This window comes from Gymnogyps californianus, chromosome 8 (assembly GCF_018139145.2).
Source record: "Gymnogyps californianus isolate 813 chromosome 8, ASM1813914v2, whole genome shotgun sequence".
Classification (NCBI taxonomy): Eukaryota; Metazoa; Chordata; class Aves; order Accipitriformes; family Cathartidae; genus Gymnogyps; species Gymnogyps californianus.
The window spans coordinates 8414823-8432312 of record NC_059478.1 but is presented as its reverse complement, the minus strand read 5'-3'; the positions used below and the strand labels follow the sequence as shown (position 1 = coordinate 8432312).

Below are 17490 nucleotides of genomic sequence, written 5' to 3'. Positions count from 1 at the left end.
TGCTGCCAGCCTGGCTGGGAGCAGGCCTGGAGGCCACAGCCCTGGGCTCTGCCGGTGCTCGACACTGTTCCCTGTGGTAGAAGGACAGATTTCTAGAAGGTTTTGGAACTGCTCTAAAATAGAGAGTCAGGAAAGCTAGGTGATGAGAAGTTGGGAAATGGGAGCCGGGCATTAGAGCTCTGTATATGATTTTCAATAGGAGATCATCGCCTTGTTTACCTGCGCAGAATCCTAATTCTGCCATATGGCTTTCTGCAGGGCTCACACACTTCATTCAGTGCAGATAGTGCACTGTAGATTGAGAGTTGTGCAGGCAGGGAAGCTGTTGTCTGTAGCTTCCAGGAAGGTCCCCTGCTTGTCCATGGAACAAATCAGGCAGTTGCTGAAAGATTGTCTTGAATTTCTGCTAGCGAGCCACACTGGAGAAGCAAAATTTGTGTTCACCTTTGCAGAGCTCCAGTGGGGCACTTCGTATGGAGCGGTTCACTCCTGCTGCTATCTTAGTCCCTCTTGCTTTCTAGGTGCCTATGATGTGTGTGGAGTAAAGCAGTAAAATCAATAAGCAAGCATTAGCATCTACAGTTGAAGTCTTTGGTTTTAGTGAATATCTTGTAACGTTCAGAGTCGGCTGAAACTGAAGCACTTGGCATTTGATGGGTTGCTGAAAATATGTGGGGATATTTTAAATCTTAATTACACTGCATCAAGGGGGTATTAACAAGGGTGAAAAATCAGCAGCATGAGCTGGTCTTCCTGGACCGCCCTCTCTGATCAGCAGAGAAAGAGGGAGGTTCATCCAAGGGAGCTAAGTTAAATTAGAAGTTTGGAGGAGCCTTTCTTCTTCCAGTGACGATGCAAGGATCCTGGTTGGATGAATGTGAATTTAGCTGTTGTGGATGTCCCGTCAGTGTGAGCCCATCACTGGAGACTTGTGGAGAGACACGAGCCCAGTATCTTCCAAAGCACTCAAACTGTATGAGACCCAGCAATTTGTATCTGTGGGCAGTCCATGCTGCGATGGAGGAGTACGTGGGGAACAAGGCATTGTGCATGTGTAGGATGCTACTGGTACACCAGTGAATAATACTGGATTAGATCCTGTTCCATGGTCCCTTCCTACATGGTGTACTCCTGTGGAAGTACGGAGTGTGCTTGATCAGTTTGTTTAGGGCTCTGGTCGTGGATGTTATTAAAAGCAAGATGAGGTTGGTTCAGGCAGTCATCCTGGGGCATTTTTCAGCTTTGAGTGCTTGACTCTCACAACTTCAGGATCCTTCTTGTGAAGACTTGGTGTGTAATAGATATGAAGGATTTTGTCTGCATTTCACTTCAGGTTAATATCTGCAAAATGCCACCAATAATTGGTGGCTAGTTGTCCAGTAATTTTTCTCTATCAATTGTTTCTTTTCCCCAGGTATGTGATTAGAACATACCATACATGTGAATGGATTGACTTAAGTTATACTTAGTCATCTGAAGCCTTTGATTTTTGTAGCCCTTGCTTCTCTCTAAGAATTTAGCTGGCCTTTACATTTTGAGGAATTTTTCACTTTAGCAGCAAACTTTTTTTTGTTTTATAATGATCTTACTTATTTGAGAAGTATCTAAGTTCTGTTGGGGTTGCAGTAGGTATTGAAGTCCTGCTTGGAAGGAAAACAACTCGCTAACTCTGGGCTTTAAGATAAGAGAACAGGTCTGGATTAAAGTGACTGGGGGGGATTGTCTGTAGCTGTAGGTGCTCAAGGGGAGAGGATTATGAGAGGGTTTCCTTTCCTTTGCTGTCACCGTCAGGTTACTATGATATCATCTCTTCTGTTGCAGATGGATGTACTCCGCTTATGTTGGCATCTCTGCGTGTGGGCAGCTCCGATATCAGCGAGGATGATGAGGATGCAGAAGATTCCTCAGCAAATATAATAACAGATTTGATCTATCAAGGTGCCAACCTGCAGGCCCAAACAGACCGCACTGGGGAGATGGCACTGCACTTAGCAGCCCGTTACTCAAGAGCAGATGCTGCAAAACGTTTGCTGGACGCTGGTGCGGATGCTAATGCACGGGACAACATGGGACGGACTCCCCTGCATGCAGCTGTAGCTGCTGACGCCCAGGGTGTCTTCCAGGTACAGGAACTGAAGAACCCCTTTTAGAGTAGCTGTGCTCTGTAATTACATGAGCCTGCCCAAGCTGCGCTCTGTTCACTCACAGCCTTGTTCTCATGCCCTCCACAGTGTGATGGCCAGGCAAAACTGTATTTTACATCCTGTTTCCTCAGGTATTCCTAGCTTGAAGAACTCAGCATGCATGAATCATCTGGCATGTATTTATTTGGTCTGTTTGCCTCTGTCACCTATTTTCTGGGTCCTTGCATTTCAGTGCTCAGGCTGCTTTTTCGTTATACAGTTTCTCTTGGTTTCTGCCAAATCCTCAGTTTTGGTCTGTAGCGGTATTGACAAAAATCTGTCTTCCCCTTTTGTCCAGATCCTGATCCGAAACAGAGTGACAGACTTGGATGCTCGGATGAATGATGGAACGACCCCGTTAATTCTGGCTGCACGTCTGGCTGTGGAAGGAATGGTGGCTGAGCTAATTAATTGCCAGGCAGATGTGAACGCTGTAGATGACCACGGTAATGTGAACACGACGTACTGGGCTGGGCAAATATTTGTCATGGTGCGAGCAAGGAGGGGTGGGCTTCTGCTCTCCCCAGAGTGTGGGCTGCTCATAAATTCTGTAGCTAAATCAGACACTAGGCTCCCCTGCAGAAGTCCTCCCAGCAGTAATAGACTGCAGGCTGCTGCACAGTGGCTTGGTTAGACAGTCCTGGAAGAGAAGCAGAAGAAATATGGGGCTGGATATGCTGGGATTTTCTGGACTGCAGACATGACTCTGTGGATGGGTTATTTAAAAAATAAAAATAAAAAAATCCCAGAGCAAGTGCTGAAAGTCCCATTGCATCTTGATAATGTAAGGGTATGTCACAGCGTGGTGATTTCCGAAGTGTAGACGTGACTTCAGGGCATGTTCATGTGCTGTGAGCTGCACTGCAGTTGCTTTATTCCCTCATTGTACTCTGTGCATCTTGGTGCTTCAGAAAATAGCTCCTTGGTTTGTAACTGAAGTTGTTGGGTTTCCCTGCAGGTAAATCTGCTCTTCACTGGGCTGCTGCTGTCAACAATGTGGAAGCAACACTAGTGCTGCTGAAAAATGGAGCCAACAGAGACATGCAGGATAACAAGGTACAGTTTGGGTGTGCTCAGCATGGCTGTGCTTCCTAACTCAAAGCATCTCTTTGCTGTTGGTAGTGAACTAAGTTCAGATTTTCTAAACGGGGTGCTCAGTGCAGGTCTTCCAAACCCAGACTGTGACTGGAACTCTCCCCAAGTGCTGGATGTCTTGTAGGATTTCTGATATGGGAGGGCAATTCTCTTCCTTGTTTGGCCAAGTCCTGGGCATCAATGCTGTCCTGCTTTTCTTGCAGAAAAGGAATGCAATACGCAGTCAATGGTGTGTGAGAGCACCAGGGTGAAGCGTTGCTGGTGTCAGGCAGCTTGATTCCAGTTAGCCCAGAGACGGATCTGGCAGCACAGCAGCAGTCACGCCTTGTCACATTTCTAGGGATCTCGATGCAGGGTGGATATGGGGGAGGAGCCCCTCTGTTTGAGAGACAGTCTGCACTGTGCAGACCTCCTGTAGCTTCACTGTTAGTTTTTGCTGTGTCTTAGTCCTTGATTTCTTTCCTCTGCCTATGGTTTCTTTTTTGGATTATTATGTATTGCTCGGTGGATTGTTAGAGCTACCAACAAGCTGCAGTTCTTTACTGGGCTGTTTTAGTCCTTTTTCCCTTTCCCTCATAGGGAACAATGGGAGAAAGGCACCAGGTGCTTTCACAGTTCCTCCAAGGACCCATGGCAGAACAGTGCGCTTCCTGGTGGGATAGTTTAGCCTCTGCGCTCCACTGCCATGCATGAAATAATCTGTAATCTGCCTTTTTCAATGGGCACCTCTCAGGGTGGGTTGTTCTTGGAGACAATGAATGCGACACTGCATTAAACAGTGCTTCCAGGTGTTGCCGCGCCATTAAGGGATTGTTAGCTGTAAGTCAGTTCCCCCCACAGTGAAACCGCTAAAATACTTATTCTCTGTGTTTTCAGGAAGAGACGCCGCTCTTCCTTGCCGCTCGGGAAGGCAGTTTCGAAGCAGCAAAAATCTTGCTGGACCATTTTGCCAATCGAGACATCACGGACCACATGGACCGCCTGCCCCGAGATGTGGCCCAGGACCGGATGCACCACGACATAGTGCAGCTTCTCAACGAGTACAATGTGGCGCACAGCCCCGCTGGGCACCCCGGCGCCATGCTGAACTCTGCCCTCTCCCCGGTCATCTGTGGCCCAAATAGGTCCTTCCTCAATCTGAAGCATGCTTCGTTAAGCAAGAAGTCACGAAAACCGAATGCCAAAGGCATCATGCCCACAAACCTCACCAAAGATGCAAAGAGGAGAAGGAAGAAGTCCCTCAGTGAGAGCAAAGGGCAGTTTTCGGAGAGCTCAGTGACCCTGTCACCAGTTGATTCCCTAGAATCACCCCATGCGTTTGCATCCGAGCCAACATCGTCTCCTGTGATGCCGTCGCCGGGGGTGTTACACTCGTCGCCCAGCTCACTGCTGACCGCTCCGTCGGTGCAGGCTGCGCACACGATGTCCTTCTCCAACCTCCACGAGATGCAGCCCCTGGGACATGGATCCAGCACCGTGCTCCCATCTGTCAGCCAGCTGCTTTCACAGCACAGAACCACCCCTCCTAACAGCGGGCTTGGCAGGCTCCGGCCAGCCAACGTTTCTGCCGAGTGGATGAACCGTATGGAGGTGAACGAGTCCCAGTACAATGAGATGTTTGGCATGGTGCCGCAGGTGATGCATTCACACCCCAGTGTTTCTCAGCAGAGCGGTTTGGTTCAAGCAGATACAAAGCACATGGCAGTGTCCAGGGAGTCTCTGCCCCCTATCATGACTTTCCAGCTGGTTCCCAAGGGTGGCGTAAACCAGCAAGCACTGCCACAGCAGGCCCAGTCAAACTGCGCTCAGAACATGGCTGGTCCTCTTAGCTCCATGTACCAGATACCGGATTTAGCTCAGCTGCCCAGCGCCTCGTTCTCCATGGCTGCCATCCCTCAGCAGGACGGGCAAGTGGCTCAGACGGTCCTCCCGGCCTACCACCAGTTCCAGAGCTCGATGGGGAAGTACCCGACGCCTCCCTCACAGCACAGCTGCTACTCCTCGGCCACAGAACGGACTCCTAGCCACAACCGGCACTTACAAGGGGAGCACCCATACCTGACTCCGTCGCCGGAATCTCCAGACCAGTGGTCAAGCTCCTCCCCACACTCAGCCTCTGACTGGTCTGATGTGGCAACCAGTCCCAGTAACAACCAGCGCGGGCCAGCGGCCGCTCACATGACAGAGCAGCAGCGGAACAACATGCAGGTGTATGCCTGAAGGCTGGCCAAGGTGAAGCCCGATTAAAGCGGACTCCAGAACTCATGAAGGTCTTCCAGGATGGAAATGAAGAACCATTTTAGTATCCAAGAGTCTTAATGAGCCCAGGCTGTTCTTTCCTTGGAGGGACTGTGGTCGCTGTAGGCTTGTATGCTTTTATGCTAAACAGAGAACTGTAGAAGCTGGTGATGGAGAAGACCAGCTGGGTCACTTCTAACCAACTCCCATGCACCTTGGGTGTGATTGCTGTCTGCACTGGATTCTCCAGTCTGCTTTTAAATATGTTCCACCATTTCTTTGGGGAGACAGCTCTTCGGCTTAATGCATCTCATGGTCGTTTCTCCAGAAATTTAGCCAAAACCAGCTTTGTATCCTTATTTTGTTACTCCTTCTGTTACCCACGTAACCTCTCTCTGAAGCACCTTCTACTAGTTCTCCTCAAGTTGCCTTGTCTTGACACAGCTCAGAGCTGCACCCACATTCCTAGACCCCTCCCTCCCTCGGCCACTCTTGCTCAGCAAGCGAGCCAGACTTCCCAAAACACCTGCAGGTCAAGTGACACCTTCTGTCACGCAGCTTCACCCTTTCCTCTTCAAGAGTCTTTGTCTCATACAGTCCCACTAACACCTCTTAGCCTTCTCACTGCCTGCCCCCCAGGTATTATGAGATTATATATACGTATAGTCTTCTCTTAGGTCTTTCCCCCCCGCCCCCCCGCCCGAAAACGCTGGTCTGACCTGGTCTTCCCCCCACGGTGGCCTGTAGGCACATCTCTCCCGTGTTGTATGTCTTCCCCGAGACACGCCTGACCATTTTGAACACACTACCCTCCCCGTGCCCCCGTCCTGCCAGGTGTGTCCGTGACCGCCTTCACAGGCTCCCGTGCCGGAAGAGATGCCCTGCAACCGATACAGGCCTTTTGGGAAGCTCTTGGGATGAGCATGAGTGTTTCAAAACTTGATAACACAGGCTCCCAGCATTCTTGCACAGTACTCCCCTCCATCCAAGGGTGGCTGTGTGTCCTGTCCTCCAGATACCATGTGCTGCCTCTTTATGGTATTATCAAGAAGTGTCAAGGACGTCGTTACATGTTTGCAGTGTGTGTCCTTCTGCGTCGGGAACTGCATCCAGCCCTTTGAAAAGTGTCCCTTTTGCTCCAGCCCTGGGACCGGGCTGCCTTGTCTTCCCCTCCCAACCAGGAGGCTGCAGCACTGACTCCTGAGCAGGCTTCCAGCAGCAGCAGCAGCGTGCCTGAAGCCAGGAGCTGGGCTTATGTGGCAGACCAAATAGCTCAGAAACCGTTGCCTAATGCAGTTTGGTTAGCAGGTCTGGGGCTGTCCTCTGCTCTCAGCTTCAGCCTGTATCGAGATTTCCCAACTGAGGTGCCCCACGTGCTCTGTGGGACGGTAGTGCCATTAGTACTGCAGCTCCCCTGATATTTTTGGAGTTACGGAAGCCAGCTGTCGCTGACCTTAGACAAACAGCTGCTCTTTCTGCTTTGTCCGCAAGAGTAATGCTTCCCTGAAGGGCTCTGAACCAGTCAGCAGCCGAGGTGAACATTTCTGGGAATCGTTTGCTCCTACCTCTTCAGGGGAACCCTGCAGACACGTGTTCCAAAGAGATCGGGGCTGTCGGCTGCCGCCAGAGGACAGAGAAGGCCGCTCCCCTCCGAGCAGCGGCCATTCAGCGTCCTACCGTGTACAGTATTTTCTCCGATGTTTCTTTCCATTCTAATCAAGAGTAAAAGCTTTTTCTTTCGATTCGACTCAATGGTACATGAAGGCAGGGCCTCAGGAGGAGCTGTTTCCCGGGGCTGTTGTTTTGGGCTGAAGTTTTTAATTCTGAAGTTACTGCATTTTACGACGCACACAGCGTTCCCCGGCACGCTCGCTGCAGTGTGTCCTGTGAAGTTTAGCTGCAACCGACTCAGATCTCCAGGCAGGAGCCTGCAAGCTCCTGGAGGTCTGTCCAGGTACCTGTTTCACTGCAAATAATGAAGTGTTGCTACATCGATGCTAAAGAAAAAAAGGGCTTTTCCTCATTAGCCCCAAATAACCAAGTGCCTTTTTATATATGTGGCTGCCTTTCACAAGATGAGTGCTTTCTGTGGAATGAAGCCAGTTTCGTGCCTGGCGTGTTAATACGATGGCCCTCTGCCTTTCTTTTTTTTTTAACTACTTGTAAAGATAATATCTCCTTAAGGTGGTATTTTATCTCATAAGTTGTAGAGTAACCATTCACACAGCAGCATTTTCCTATATTAATAATGGAAAATATTTGCTTATTTTTACATTTTTTATAAGAGTCTTTTATGAAAATAGTTGCTGCAAAATGTATAAGCAATTTTTATCCCCGGAATAAAGAGTATGTGCCCAGTGTCTGTGTGCTGCTGTTTTCGTTTGTCTTCCCGGCTGTCGCGGCACAGCCCCTGGATTATAAATGAACCATCGGTGTTCAGTAGCTGTTCAGACCCCTGGCAAGGCAGGGCTCGGTAGGACCTCCGCAGTCCATGTCAGGAGAGAGCTTTGGGGGATCAAGGGCGCTCTGTGCTGTGGCTCAGCAGCACATGAACCCCACTGCTTAGCTCCATCCAAGGGAGCTGTGCCTGGGAGCTGAAAGCAGCCTGGCTCGGGTGTAGCAGGAGGGTTCTGGGTCTCTTGGTTAGCTGAGAAGGGGGGCAGTAACCAGCAGCCAAGCAGCTGGGCATACTGGGAAGGATGGGGAGGGACTGGGATGGGGCCTTTTTGAGATGCTTTGAATAAGAGCTCTCGCTTGCCTGGGAGTCTGGGAGCCGGAGAAGGGCTGGGGCTTTTGTGTGGCTTTTAGAAAGGTTGTGAGCAAGTGTGGGTCCGGTGGTGGTTAGTGGAGCCATGGATTCGCTCGCCCTTTCAGGTCCTGCTTGCTTCCCTGGGCTGTTCACTGTTCTTCCAGCTGGGAGGAGGACCCTCATCCCTGGAGCTGAGGCTGCCTCCCTGGCTTTGGCTTGGCAGCTGATGCATGAGGATGTGTGATTCTCCAGCCGCTGAAACGGGGAATCAGGGAATCACGGCTCCTCCGTGCTGTTTTCGGACTTGAAAAGTTTGACTTGAACAATTGGAGAACAAATTGACAATGGCTGCCTTCCTGTATGTTGAGCAGGGAGGTGCCACTGAAGCCTTGGGCTCCACTAGTGCTCACCTGGCCGGTTTCCAGCTCTCCCTGCGGACTCGGATGGAGCTGGTAGCTGAGTTATGATGCCTAGCAGGGATAAAGCTGCTGGGGGCATTTTAAGGGTTTAATATTCAAACAGCGCAGCTCCTTTATCTTCTAGTAGAGCCAGCTTGGCAAGTACAAACCTCCATGAGGCTTTCATCCATGTTCTCCCACAGGTTGCACATCTATGCCAAAGTTTAGCGAGCTCTGCTGTGTCTCTGGCACAGCTGTGTCGAGTTTGCTGGTGCTCAGGCTGAGACTTGAAACTGTGTCTCCTCGGGGATGGCGCGTGCCTCTTCCCCTGCCCAGGATGACGAGGGGCTTGTGAAAACTTGTGTATTCCATCCAAATAAGCCGAATTGAACCAGCCAGGCAGGGAGCTGGGGCATCCCTTATCTAACTGAGGAGTCATGGAGTAGCCCCAGGCTCCTTTGGGGAACATTTTCATGGTTTTTCATAAAACAAGGGTGGAGTCCTGTCTTCTGGGGGGTTGCTGTGTTTGAAGGGTTTCCCCATTAGTCAGAACGGCTGATCTCTGTAAGGTTGTTTCTTTCAGGAGAAATGGTAGCAGGCAGCAGCTGCGTTTGGACACAAGAAGGCTTTACCCCTTTGGTCCCAGAGGCTGCCTAGCAAGCTGGCTGAGCCTTGAGAGGTCTCAGGGAAGCAGCAGCAGCTGTATCCCGGCTGTGTGGGCGAAGGAGACGGGTCTGATCCTCCTCCCTCCCCGGGGCGAAAGCCAGACCTGCCTCTGCATGCTGGAGTGGAGCTGCGCCCTGTGGGCGTAGCAGCACTCGCTGGCTGCATGTTTCAGTAAATGCTGCCACAAAGGAGCTGTGGGAGATCCCTGGGGAACATGGCTTGAGCCTGACAGCCAGAAGTAACAGCTTCAGCCAGCTACAAGCCCTCCATGTTGGGAGAAGCGGGGCTCAGCTCTGGGGCTGGATCCTCCGCAGGTCACTGCCTCCTGGGTAGCTCCCAGTGGCCTCCTCCAAGGGTCTTCGAGAGGGCTGGGGGAAGGAGAGCCGGGCATTGGCTGTAGCTGGCGGCAGCACGGCGCTGGGCAGGAGCTGGCAGCTTTGCAGGAGGCCACGGGACAGGCAGCGGGAAGAGCTTTCAAAGCTGCTTTGGTATGTTAGGAGCCAGCGAAGCGATGCTCCAGAGCAGCGTGGTTGAAGCAGTAGGGTAGATGAGCTTCAGCCGCCTCCCACCGGTGCAAGAGGACGCCTCGGGGTGAGGAGCGAGGACCATGATGGCAAAGACTGTGCCCGACCGTGCTGAAGGGCTCCGGCTGCTGAGGCCGGGGGCAGCCCCCCCTCTGCAGCTCCATGCCAGCAGCAGCCTCCCCAGGGCTGCAGGTACCCCACATGGGGCAGAGGCGGTGGGGGGCTGCTGCTGCAGGACCTGCCCCTTCCTCCTGGAGGGATGCAGACTGACGAAGCCCTGCGTCACTGCCGGGCGTGGGGGCCGGGCACCCCCACCGCTATCTGATGGTGCCTGCCAGCCACCGGCCGCAGGCTGTTCCCACATCCCCGCGTCCTGCATCCTGCTGACAAATGTCCCCAGGCAGTTCAAACAAGGGCGGTGTATGGGTGACGCATGGCAGAGCCGGGCAGGGCGTGGGGCCCGGCTGGGTGTCATCCCTCGGCCAGGGACATGGGCAATGCCAGCGGGTGGTACCCATGGCCCGGCCGCTTACCGCAGGGATGCTCCAGCCAGGATCAGGGCAGCCTCCCCCTGGGGCTCGCCCCCGCCAGCTCCTGGTCCAGCTGGGGCTGGGCCAGTGGGCATCCCTGCCTGGTGCCAGGCTGCTCTCTGCTATGAGGTTATCTCTGTGTTTGCATTAGAAATTAACGCTAATTGCAGGGGGTTTATTGACCAACTAGGAGAGGTTCTTCCTGTCTTCTCTGGAGAAACATTGAATGCAAACAGAGCAGAGATCTAGGCAGGTTTCCAGCAAAGCAGTGGGGATGGAGGAGAGTCAGCAGTAAGATTTTTATGGTGGGAATCACCTGAGCTGGGCAAACACTGATGCTGGTGAGCACCAGGCTATAAAGGGAAGCTCCTCTCCTCTCCCGGTGACCCACAAGAAGCCATTATTCCTCCCGATCTCCGGACAGCAGGTGAGGAAGGGGACCCTCGCAGGGTGGCTGGGGCCTTGGGATGCTCCGAGGTGGCTTGTGGGCAAGCAGGAGCCAGTCCCAGCCCTGGCAGCTCCCAGGGGAGCTGAGCGCTTGCCCTTGCTGGATGGGGCAGGCTGCAACGATGCATTTTTCAGCCCCGCGTTGACTTTTGTCACTGCTTCTTGGAGGGGAAGATGAGCTGAGTCTGCAAATCGACCCCGGTGCCTGGGGATTAGCCCAGATAAAGGGGAACTGCGCTGATGTGGCTGATTTGCCTCCCCAGCCTGGGTCTGGCAGCGCTACGAGCTCGGGGGTGAAAAAGATGCTGTGCACGTAGTCCCTGCAGCCCTACCGGCCCCGGCTCTGCCTGTGCCATTGCTGCTGCTGCCCAAGGCCGGGGCAGGGCTGGGGTCCCCCCATCTGTGCCCATGGCAGCGCTCTCCCCATGTCCCCACAAAACAGCTTGGCTCGCCCAGATGCCTCCCGCTGAGGCTGGGACTGGTGGGACTGGGACACCCCGCTGCCAGTGTGGGCTGGGGACCCCGAGCTGTGCCTGGGGGATGGGGTGCGGGGATGGGGCAGTGACCTCTGCCAGGGAGGGGAGAGGGAGGCACAGCCCCCGGGGCTGCCATCTCCTCCAGCCGGCTGAAAGGGGCCAGATTCAGTCCACAGCAGGGCAGGTTTGCACTCTCTGGGCACAGGCGGCATCCCCTGTCCCTGAGGGACCTGGTGTGACCCCCTGAGCTCTTACAGGGGACACTTCAGGAGCAAGGAGAATGGTGGCAGCGTCCAGACTCACCCTCCTGCTGCTGGGCTGCGTGGGGCTCCTGTGGCCGGCCGGTGAGTCCCACGACTCGGGGAGCAGCTGCTTTCGCAGCGGGGCTGGGAGGGAGCCATGCTCCTCTCCGGCTGTCCCCCATCCCTCCCCGCGGCTCTTCCTCTGCAGGTGCCTGGTACGTAGACTACTGCCCCAAGGACTGGTCCTACTACAAGCTCAGCTGCTTCAGGTACTTCCGTCAGCTCCAGAGCTGGGATGAGGCCGAGGTAAGCCCGCCAGGGTACGCAGGCGGCCGGGGACCCCCCCATCTCCCAGGGGTGCCCCGGCACTGACGGCTCTCCCTGCAGAGGCAGTGCCAGGCCAGCCATGCCGATGCCCACCTGGCCTGGGTGGAGGAGCCCCGGGAGGCGGCCACCCTGCAGAAGGTCATCTCCTACTACCAGCACGTGCAGCCTGTCTGGCTTGGCCTCCGCTACGGGCACGAGGTGAGGCGGGGGGTGGCAGGGGGTGCCAAGGGGTCGGGGGGCAGCGGGGCCATGCCTCTGACCCCCCTCTCCCTGCCCAGAGCCGGGCCTGGCAGTGGGTGACTGGGGACAAGTACAACATCACCAGTGGGCTGGCTGGGAACGGTGCCCAGGGGGGGACCTGCGGCATGCTGACCCACCTGAGTGGTGAGTGCCTGGACCCCACGTCCACCTCCAGCACTTGATCTCGGCCGGCATCCCCCCCTCCTCTTTCTCTGCATCCCGTGTCCTCAGGGGGCTGCGGCGGGCAGAGCTGGTGCCCTGTCCTCGCCATGGCCCCCGCCAACCCCCGGCCCATCTCTCTGGCAGGCTTCACCCTGTGGTCCAGCGCCGACTGCGCCCAGCAGCATCACTACATCTGCAAGTTCACCCCCTTGCACTGAGCATAGACCCTGGGCCCATGGCGGACCCCGCGCCGGCGATGCTCCTCCCTTGCCATCTCTGCTCCTCTCCCTCCAACTCCTAAAAATATATGTATAAAAAAAGAAGCATGCAAGTGCTGTGTGAGCGTGGTGCTGGTGCAAAGCCCTGGGCTGGTCCGGGCGAGGGAGAGACAGGCGCTGCCATGGCTCCCTGAGCTTCCCAGCTTCAGGGGGTTTCGGCGCTGCCGATGCCGGTGCAGCCATTTGAGGGTGAGTCCCCAGGAGCCGCAGGGCTGGTGGCTGTCCCGGCCAGGCGCTCGTGTTTGCTCATCCCCAACCCTCTGGTGCCAAATGGGACAGGTGTCCCTGGGGTGCAGGTGGGGCAGACAGGAGCGTCCCCAGGGTGCAGGCATGGAGGAGACCTGGGGCACAGATGTGGGTGGAGATGGGGGCTGTTGTGGGTGAGCAGGCATGGGGATGGGTGCCCCCCTGGGTGCAGACGGCTCCACAGGGGTCCAGGGGCTGCGGTGCTGCCCCATGGCCGTGTTGACAGCAGCACCGGGACCAAAGGTCCCTTCTTGTCTCACCGCAGTGTTGCCACAGGCATCACGTGGCTGTTTGCTCTGCTGTTTTGAAGATGGCTCTGCCCCCCACCCAGCTCATGGGTTTTTTTCCCCTCGGAGCCGCAGCACATGATGGAGGTGGACCGCATCCCAGGCGGCATGGATGGTGCCGGCATCAAAGCTCCGGCCCCTCTCTGCTCCCTCCCTGGGACCGCGGGGGCAGCTGGGGAGGCCACACAGCACCTTGCACACCGCGTGGTGACCGCAGCCGTGTTGGCAAGCCGTGGGCACCGGAGCTGCCGCCACCCCATGGCACAAGGAGCCAGGGCTGTGGGAGAGCCCATCCCGCAGCTCAGCCCCAGCTCCAGCCGAGTGCATGCCCAGGCTTTGGGGCACAAGACAGAGACGTCTTGCAAGTTCCCCCCTCCAAAGCCAGCACTTGCTCCGCTGTCCCTGTCACGTTGGCTGGCGCTAGGTGACCTTTGAGCGCCGGGGTCCGGTGTGCTGATAAGGGCCGGGAGGGCTGTGCCGTGCCACCCGCGCAGTTTATAAAAGCACCACCGAAGGCCCATCCCGCTGTCTGTCCTGCCGTCTGTCCCTCCGTTCGCGCAGCGGCTGGGGCGAAGATGCTGCGCTTGGTCGGCCGTGCCGCGCGCTGCTGGGGGGCAAGGCGGGCACCGCCAGGGCCGGAGCGGGCACCCTGGGGGGCCCAGCACCCCATGGCCGGGCAGAGGGCATGGTGAGCAGCCACGCGGATCGGGTGGAGTGGAGGCATAACCGGGGAGGGTCAGGGAGCTGGCAGTGCTCTTAAACCTTGCTGGGGAAGGGGATGCTCTCCCTCCTCCCCACAGTGCCACCGGGCACAGGGAACCAGCAGGGATTTGGGGTGCTCACGGCCTGGGGTGCTCGCTGGTGGCATCTCCCCGGGGCCACTGCCTGTCCCCGAAGCTCGGGGCCACCGCGGGACTGTTGCCGCTCCCTCTGCCCCGCAGCCTCTCCAGCGCTGCCGGGACGGGCACCTGGCCCAAGGACGTGGGCATCCTGGCGCTGGAGGTGTACTTCCCTGCCCAGTACGTGGAGCAGGAGGAGCTGGAGCGGTACGACGGCGTGGAGGCCGGCAAGTACACACGGGGCTTGGGCCAGCAGCAGATGGGCTTCTGCGCCGCCCACGAGGACATCAACTCCCTGTGCCTGACGGTGGTGCAGCGGCTGGTGGAGCGCGGGCGCCTCTCCTGGGATGCCATCGGCCGCCTGGAGGTAGGCACTGAGACCGTCATCGACAAGTCCAAGGCCGTCAAGACCGTCCTCATGCAGCTTTTCCATGACTCGGGCAACACTGACGTGGAGGGCATCGACACCACCAATGCCTGCTACGGGGGCACGGCCTCGCTCTTCAACGCAGCCGCCTGGGTGGAGTCCAGCGCCTGGGACGGTGGGTGCGGGCAGGGACTGTGCCATGGGGATGGGGGGGCTGGATGTTGGGTGGGTGCCATGGGATGGGGGAAGGAGGCACAAGGCGTCCTGAAACCCAAAGATGCTCCAGCAAGCCTCAAAGGGAGCTGCTGCCCCTCTAGGCTCTCCATCACCACTGTTTCTTGCCCGCTTTGGCCGTGACGCCTGGCAGCATGGGGATGGGAGTACACAAGGGCCACGGGATGGAGCCTCCCACCCACTGACAGCCCTGGTGGTCCCCTGTCCTCCCCCAGGTCGCTACGCTGTGGTGGTATGTGGGGACATTGCTGTCTACGCCACGGGGAACGCGCGGCCCACGGGAGGTGCTGGTGCCATCGCCATGCTGGTGGGACCCAATGCCCCGCTGGTGCTGGAGAGAGGTCGGTGTCATGAGACCCTGGGGATAGCAGCTGATGGGTGCTGTCCCTGGGGGGCATACATCCATGTCCCAGCCCCGAACAGAGCTGCTCAGCTCCAGCAGCACCAGCTCCACCAGCCCCGGTGGCTGCCCAGTGCTGCATACCCCAGGATCCTGGCCAGCCACGTCCCTGTGGGCACCATGGAGCGACCCAGGGAGGCTGGTGGATGCTGGGACTGGCACGGCAGGCAGCACCCGTAGGTGCTTGCCATCCAGCTGGGACCCCCCAACGCTCCCCGACAGCCGGCTCTCCCTGTGTCCCCAGGCCTGCGGGGAACCCACATGGAGCACGCCTATGATTTCTACAAGCCAGATCTGGCCTCTGAGTACCCGGTGGTGGACGGGCAGCTCTCCATCCAGTGCTACCTGCGGGCGCTGGACCGCTGCTACGCTGTGTACCGCCGGAAGGCGGAGAGCCAGTGGCAGCAGGGTAAGCGGCAGCACCCCTGGGGTGCCCGTACCATCCCACCAGATGCTGACGGCCCCGCGTTGCCTTCCAGCTGGCATCCAGCGGCCCTTCACCCTCGACGACTTCAAGTTCATCATCTTCCACACGCCCTTCTGCAAGCTGGTGCAGAAGTCGGTGGGGCGGCTGCTGCTGAACGACTTCTTGGCCACCCCCAACGCCGACACGGCCGCTGGACTCTACAAGGGGCTGCAGCCCTTTCGGTGGGTCCGCGTGCCGTGTCCCCCGTCCCCCAGCCTGGCCGGGGATGCGCCCGTGTGGGGTTTGAGCCGGCCTCTCTCTGGGCAGCGGCGTGAAGCTGGAGGACACCTACACCAGCAAGGAGGTGGAGAAGGCGTTCCAGGCGGCCAGCCAGGAGATCTTCAACCAGAAGACCAAGCCCTCCCTGCTCCTCTCCTCCCGCAACGGCAACATGTACACACCATCCATGTATGGCTGCCTGGCCTCCCTCCTGGCACAGTGAGTCACCCAAAAAGCTGGCTCAGGGCGGGGGGGAGGTCATTTCGGGGAGGGCAATCCCTGGCCTGGCTGGCTGGCGGGGCAGGCGCCAGCATTCATTCCCCCCCAGCAGAGACCTCACACTTTCATTGCACATAACCCCTGGCGTTGACGCGTCCCGCTCCTCATCGTCTCCCTGCCAGCCTTTTCATGCCAGCTCGCTGGAGCTGGGCCGGCACATAAAGCCCTTCTGTTGGCCCCGGAAGGATGAAAACCCTGTTGTCATGGCCGGCAGAATGGCTGACGCCGCAGCAAAGGAGCCGTAGGAACGGCCAGGCACCGGGGGGGACATGAAAACCTCGTCCTGGGGCTCCCCGGCACCACCACACTCCAGGGCTACGTACCCTCAGCAATGCAGCCCCGAGTCCCAGGACCCCCCTGCCTGCAAAGGGGGCAGGAGGCAGCCCCCTACGCTGGCCCCACAGCCTTGCATCCCCCCCCCCCCCCCCCCCCAAGCCCCAAATCCCCTCTAACCCCCCTAACCCCTCACTGCAGGTCCTCGGCACAGGACCTGGCCGGCTCCCGGATCGGCGCCTTCTCCTACGGCTCGGGGCTGGCCGCCAGCATGTTCTCCCTCCGCGTCTCGCAGGATGCGGCCCCGGGTGAGCCCCATGGGAGAGGGAGGCCGGGAGGGGAGGGCAGCATGGGGCTGCGGGGCCGGGGCCGCCGGCGGTGCCGTCTCACCCGAGGGGTGCCCGCCGCCAGGCTCACCCCTGGACAAGCTGGTCTCCAGCCTGGCTGACCTGCCGGCTCGCCTGGACGCCCGCAAGCGTGTGGCCCCACAGGACTTCGCCGAGATCATGAAGCGGCGGGAGGAAACCCATCACTTGGGTGAGTGGGGCCGGGGGGATGTGACACCCCCCACCAGGACCCCATACCCCCCCTGAGCATCACCGCCCTCTCCCTGCAGCTGACCACGCTCCCCACGGCTCCCAGGCGGATCTTTTCCCCGGCACCTGGTACCTGACGCGGGTGGATGACAAGTACCGCCGGGAATATGCCAGGAAGCCCGTCTAGGGGGGACCGGAGCGGTGAGCCCCAGGGATGGGGATGCTCTCCTACCCACCGGCATCCCTGCTCACCCCCAAATCTGGGGCTGGCCTCTGCGGGAAACCTCACCTTGGATGGCCGGGAAGTGGCCAGCAGCGCCTCGGGCCCCAGAGCTGGTGGAGACAGTGGTGTTTTCTGCAAACACCTGGGCGGCACGGGGGAATAAAGGTGCAGACGAGAGGGGGCAGCAGCCCGGCTCTGGCTCCTGGTCACGACTGGTCCCCTCCCGCCCCGGGGCCCTTCCCTCAGCCACTACAGGGCTGGATTGCAGCCCCTTAAGGGATTTATCCCATGGGCACCCAACGTGGGCATCTGCCCCATTGAACACGTGCCTCGGTACCCTCCATTTCCCCAGGATGGAAGCGTGCCCTACCATTTTGGGGGAGCCAAGTAAACCCCAGCTCCCCAGTCTCCAGTTTGGGGGTGGTAAGATGTCATTTTCCCCGTGACACCGGTAAATTGAAACATCCCCATGGGAAAACCCAGGGGGCAGGCAGGGGCAGGCGATGCGGGGGCTCACGGGAGGGCTCAGCCTCCCTTGGAGCGCTGCCCGCTCTCTGGGCCATGTC

At 57.6% G+C, this 17490-nt stretch overlaps 3 protein-coding genes across 3 annotated transcripts in view; all 3 read left to right on the top strand.

Annotated features, from left to right (window-relative positions):
• The window catches only part of NOTCH2 (notch receptor 2), an 87635-nt gene extending 79761 nt beyond the window's left edge, over positions 1-7874 (top strand). The window contains exons 30-33 of the mRNA XM_050900506.1: positions 1822-2123; positions 2482-2629; positions 3142-3239; positions 4155-7874. Coding sequence (XP_050756463.1) covers positions 1822-2123; positions 2482-2629; positions 3142-3239; positions 4155-5498 — 1892 coding nt within the window. The 3' untranslated portion in view covers positions 5499-7874. The remainder of the gene's footprint in view (positions 1-1821; positions 2124-2481; positions 2630-3141; positions 3240-4154) is intronic.
• A 2065-nt stretch (positions 7875-9939) lies between these two features.
• Positions 9940-12495, top strand: REG4 (regenerating family member 4). Its single transcript, XM_050900973.1, has 8 exons — positions 9940-10045; positions 10192-10273; positions 10705-10809; positions 11574-11650; positions 11757-11854; positions 11936-12073; positions 12154-12259; positions 12422-12495. Exons 1-8 carry the CDS (start codon positions 9940-9942, stop codon positions 12493-12495), a joined length of 786 nt encoding a protein of 261 aa, XP_050756930.1.
• A 1168-nt stretch (positions 12496-13663) lies between these two features.
• On the top strand, positions 13664-16888 carry HMGCS2 (3-hydroxy-3-methylglutaryl-CoA synthase 2). The gene is made up of 9 exons (XM_050900723.1): positions 13664-13776; positions 14030-14469; positions 14744-14869; positions 15173-15337; positions 15408-15576; positions 15662-15832; positions 16367-16473; positions 16577-16702; positions 16782-16888. The coding sequence occupies exons 1-9, from the start codon at positions 13664-13666 to the stop codon at positions 16886-16888; spliced, it is 1524 nt and encodes a 507-aa protein (XP_050756680.1).
• Positions 16889-17490: the final 602 nt, after the last annotated feature.

Excerpts from the sequence above, each read along its gene's own strand:
- HMGCS2 (XM_050900723.1), top strand. The coding sequence starts at position 13,664 with ATGCTGCGCTTGGTCGGCCGTGCCGCGCGCTGCTGGGGGGCAAGGCGG. Across the intron at positions 13,777-14,029 it reads ATGGCCGGGCAGAGGGCATG|CCTCTCCAGCGCTGCCGGGA; the intron begins GTGAGCAGCCAC and ends TCTGCCCCGCAG. Across the intron at positions 15,577-15,661 it reads AAGGGGCTGCAGCCCTTTCG|CGGCGTGAAGCTGGAGGACA; the intron begins GTGGGTCCGCGT and ends CTCTCTGGGCAG.
- REG4 (XM_050900973.1), top strand. The coding sequence starts at position 9,940 with ATGGCAAAGACTGTGCCCGACCGTGCTGAAGGGCTCCGGCTGCTGAGG. Across the intron at positions 10,810-11,573 it reads CTCCCGATCTCCGGACAGCA|AGGAGCAAGGAGAATGGTGG; the intron begins GGTGAGGAAGGG and ends AGGGGACACTTC. Across the intron at positions 12,074-12,153 it reads GCCTCCGCTACGGGCACGAG|AGCCGGGCCTGGCAGTGGGT; the intron begins GTGAGGCGGGGG and ends CTCCCTGCCCAG.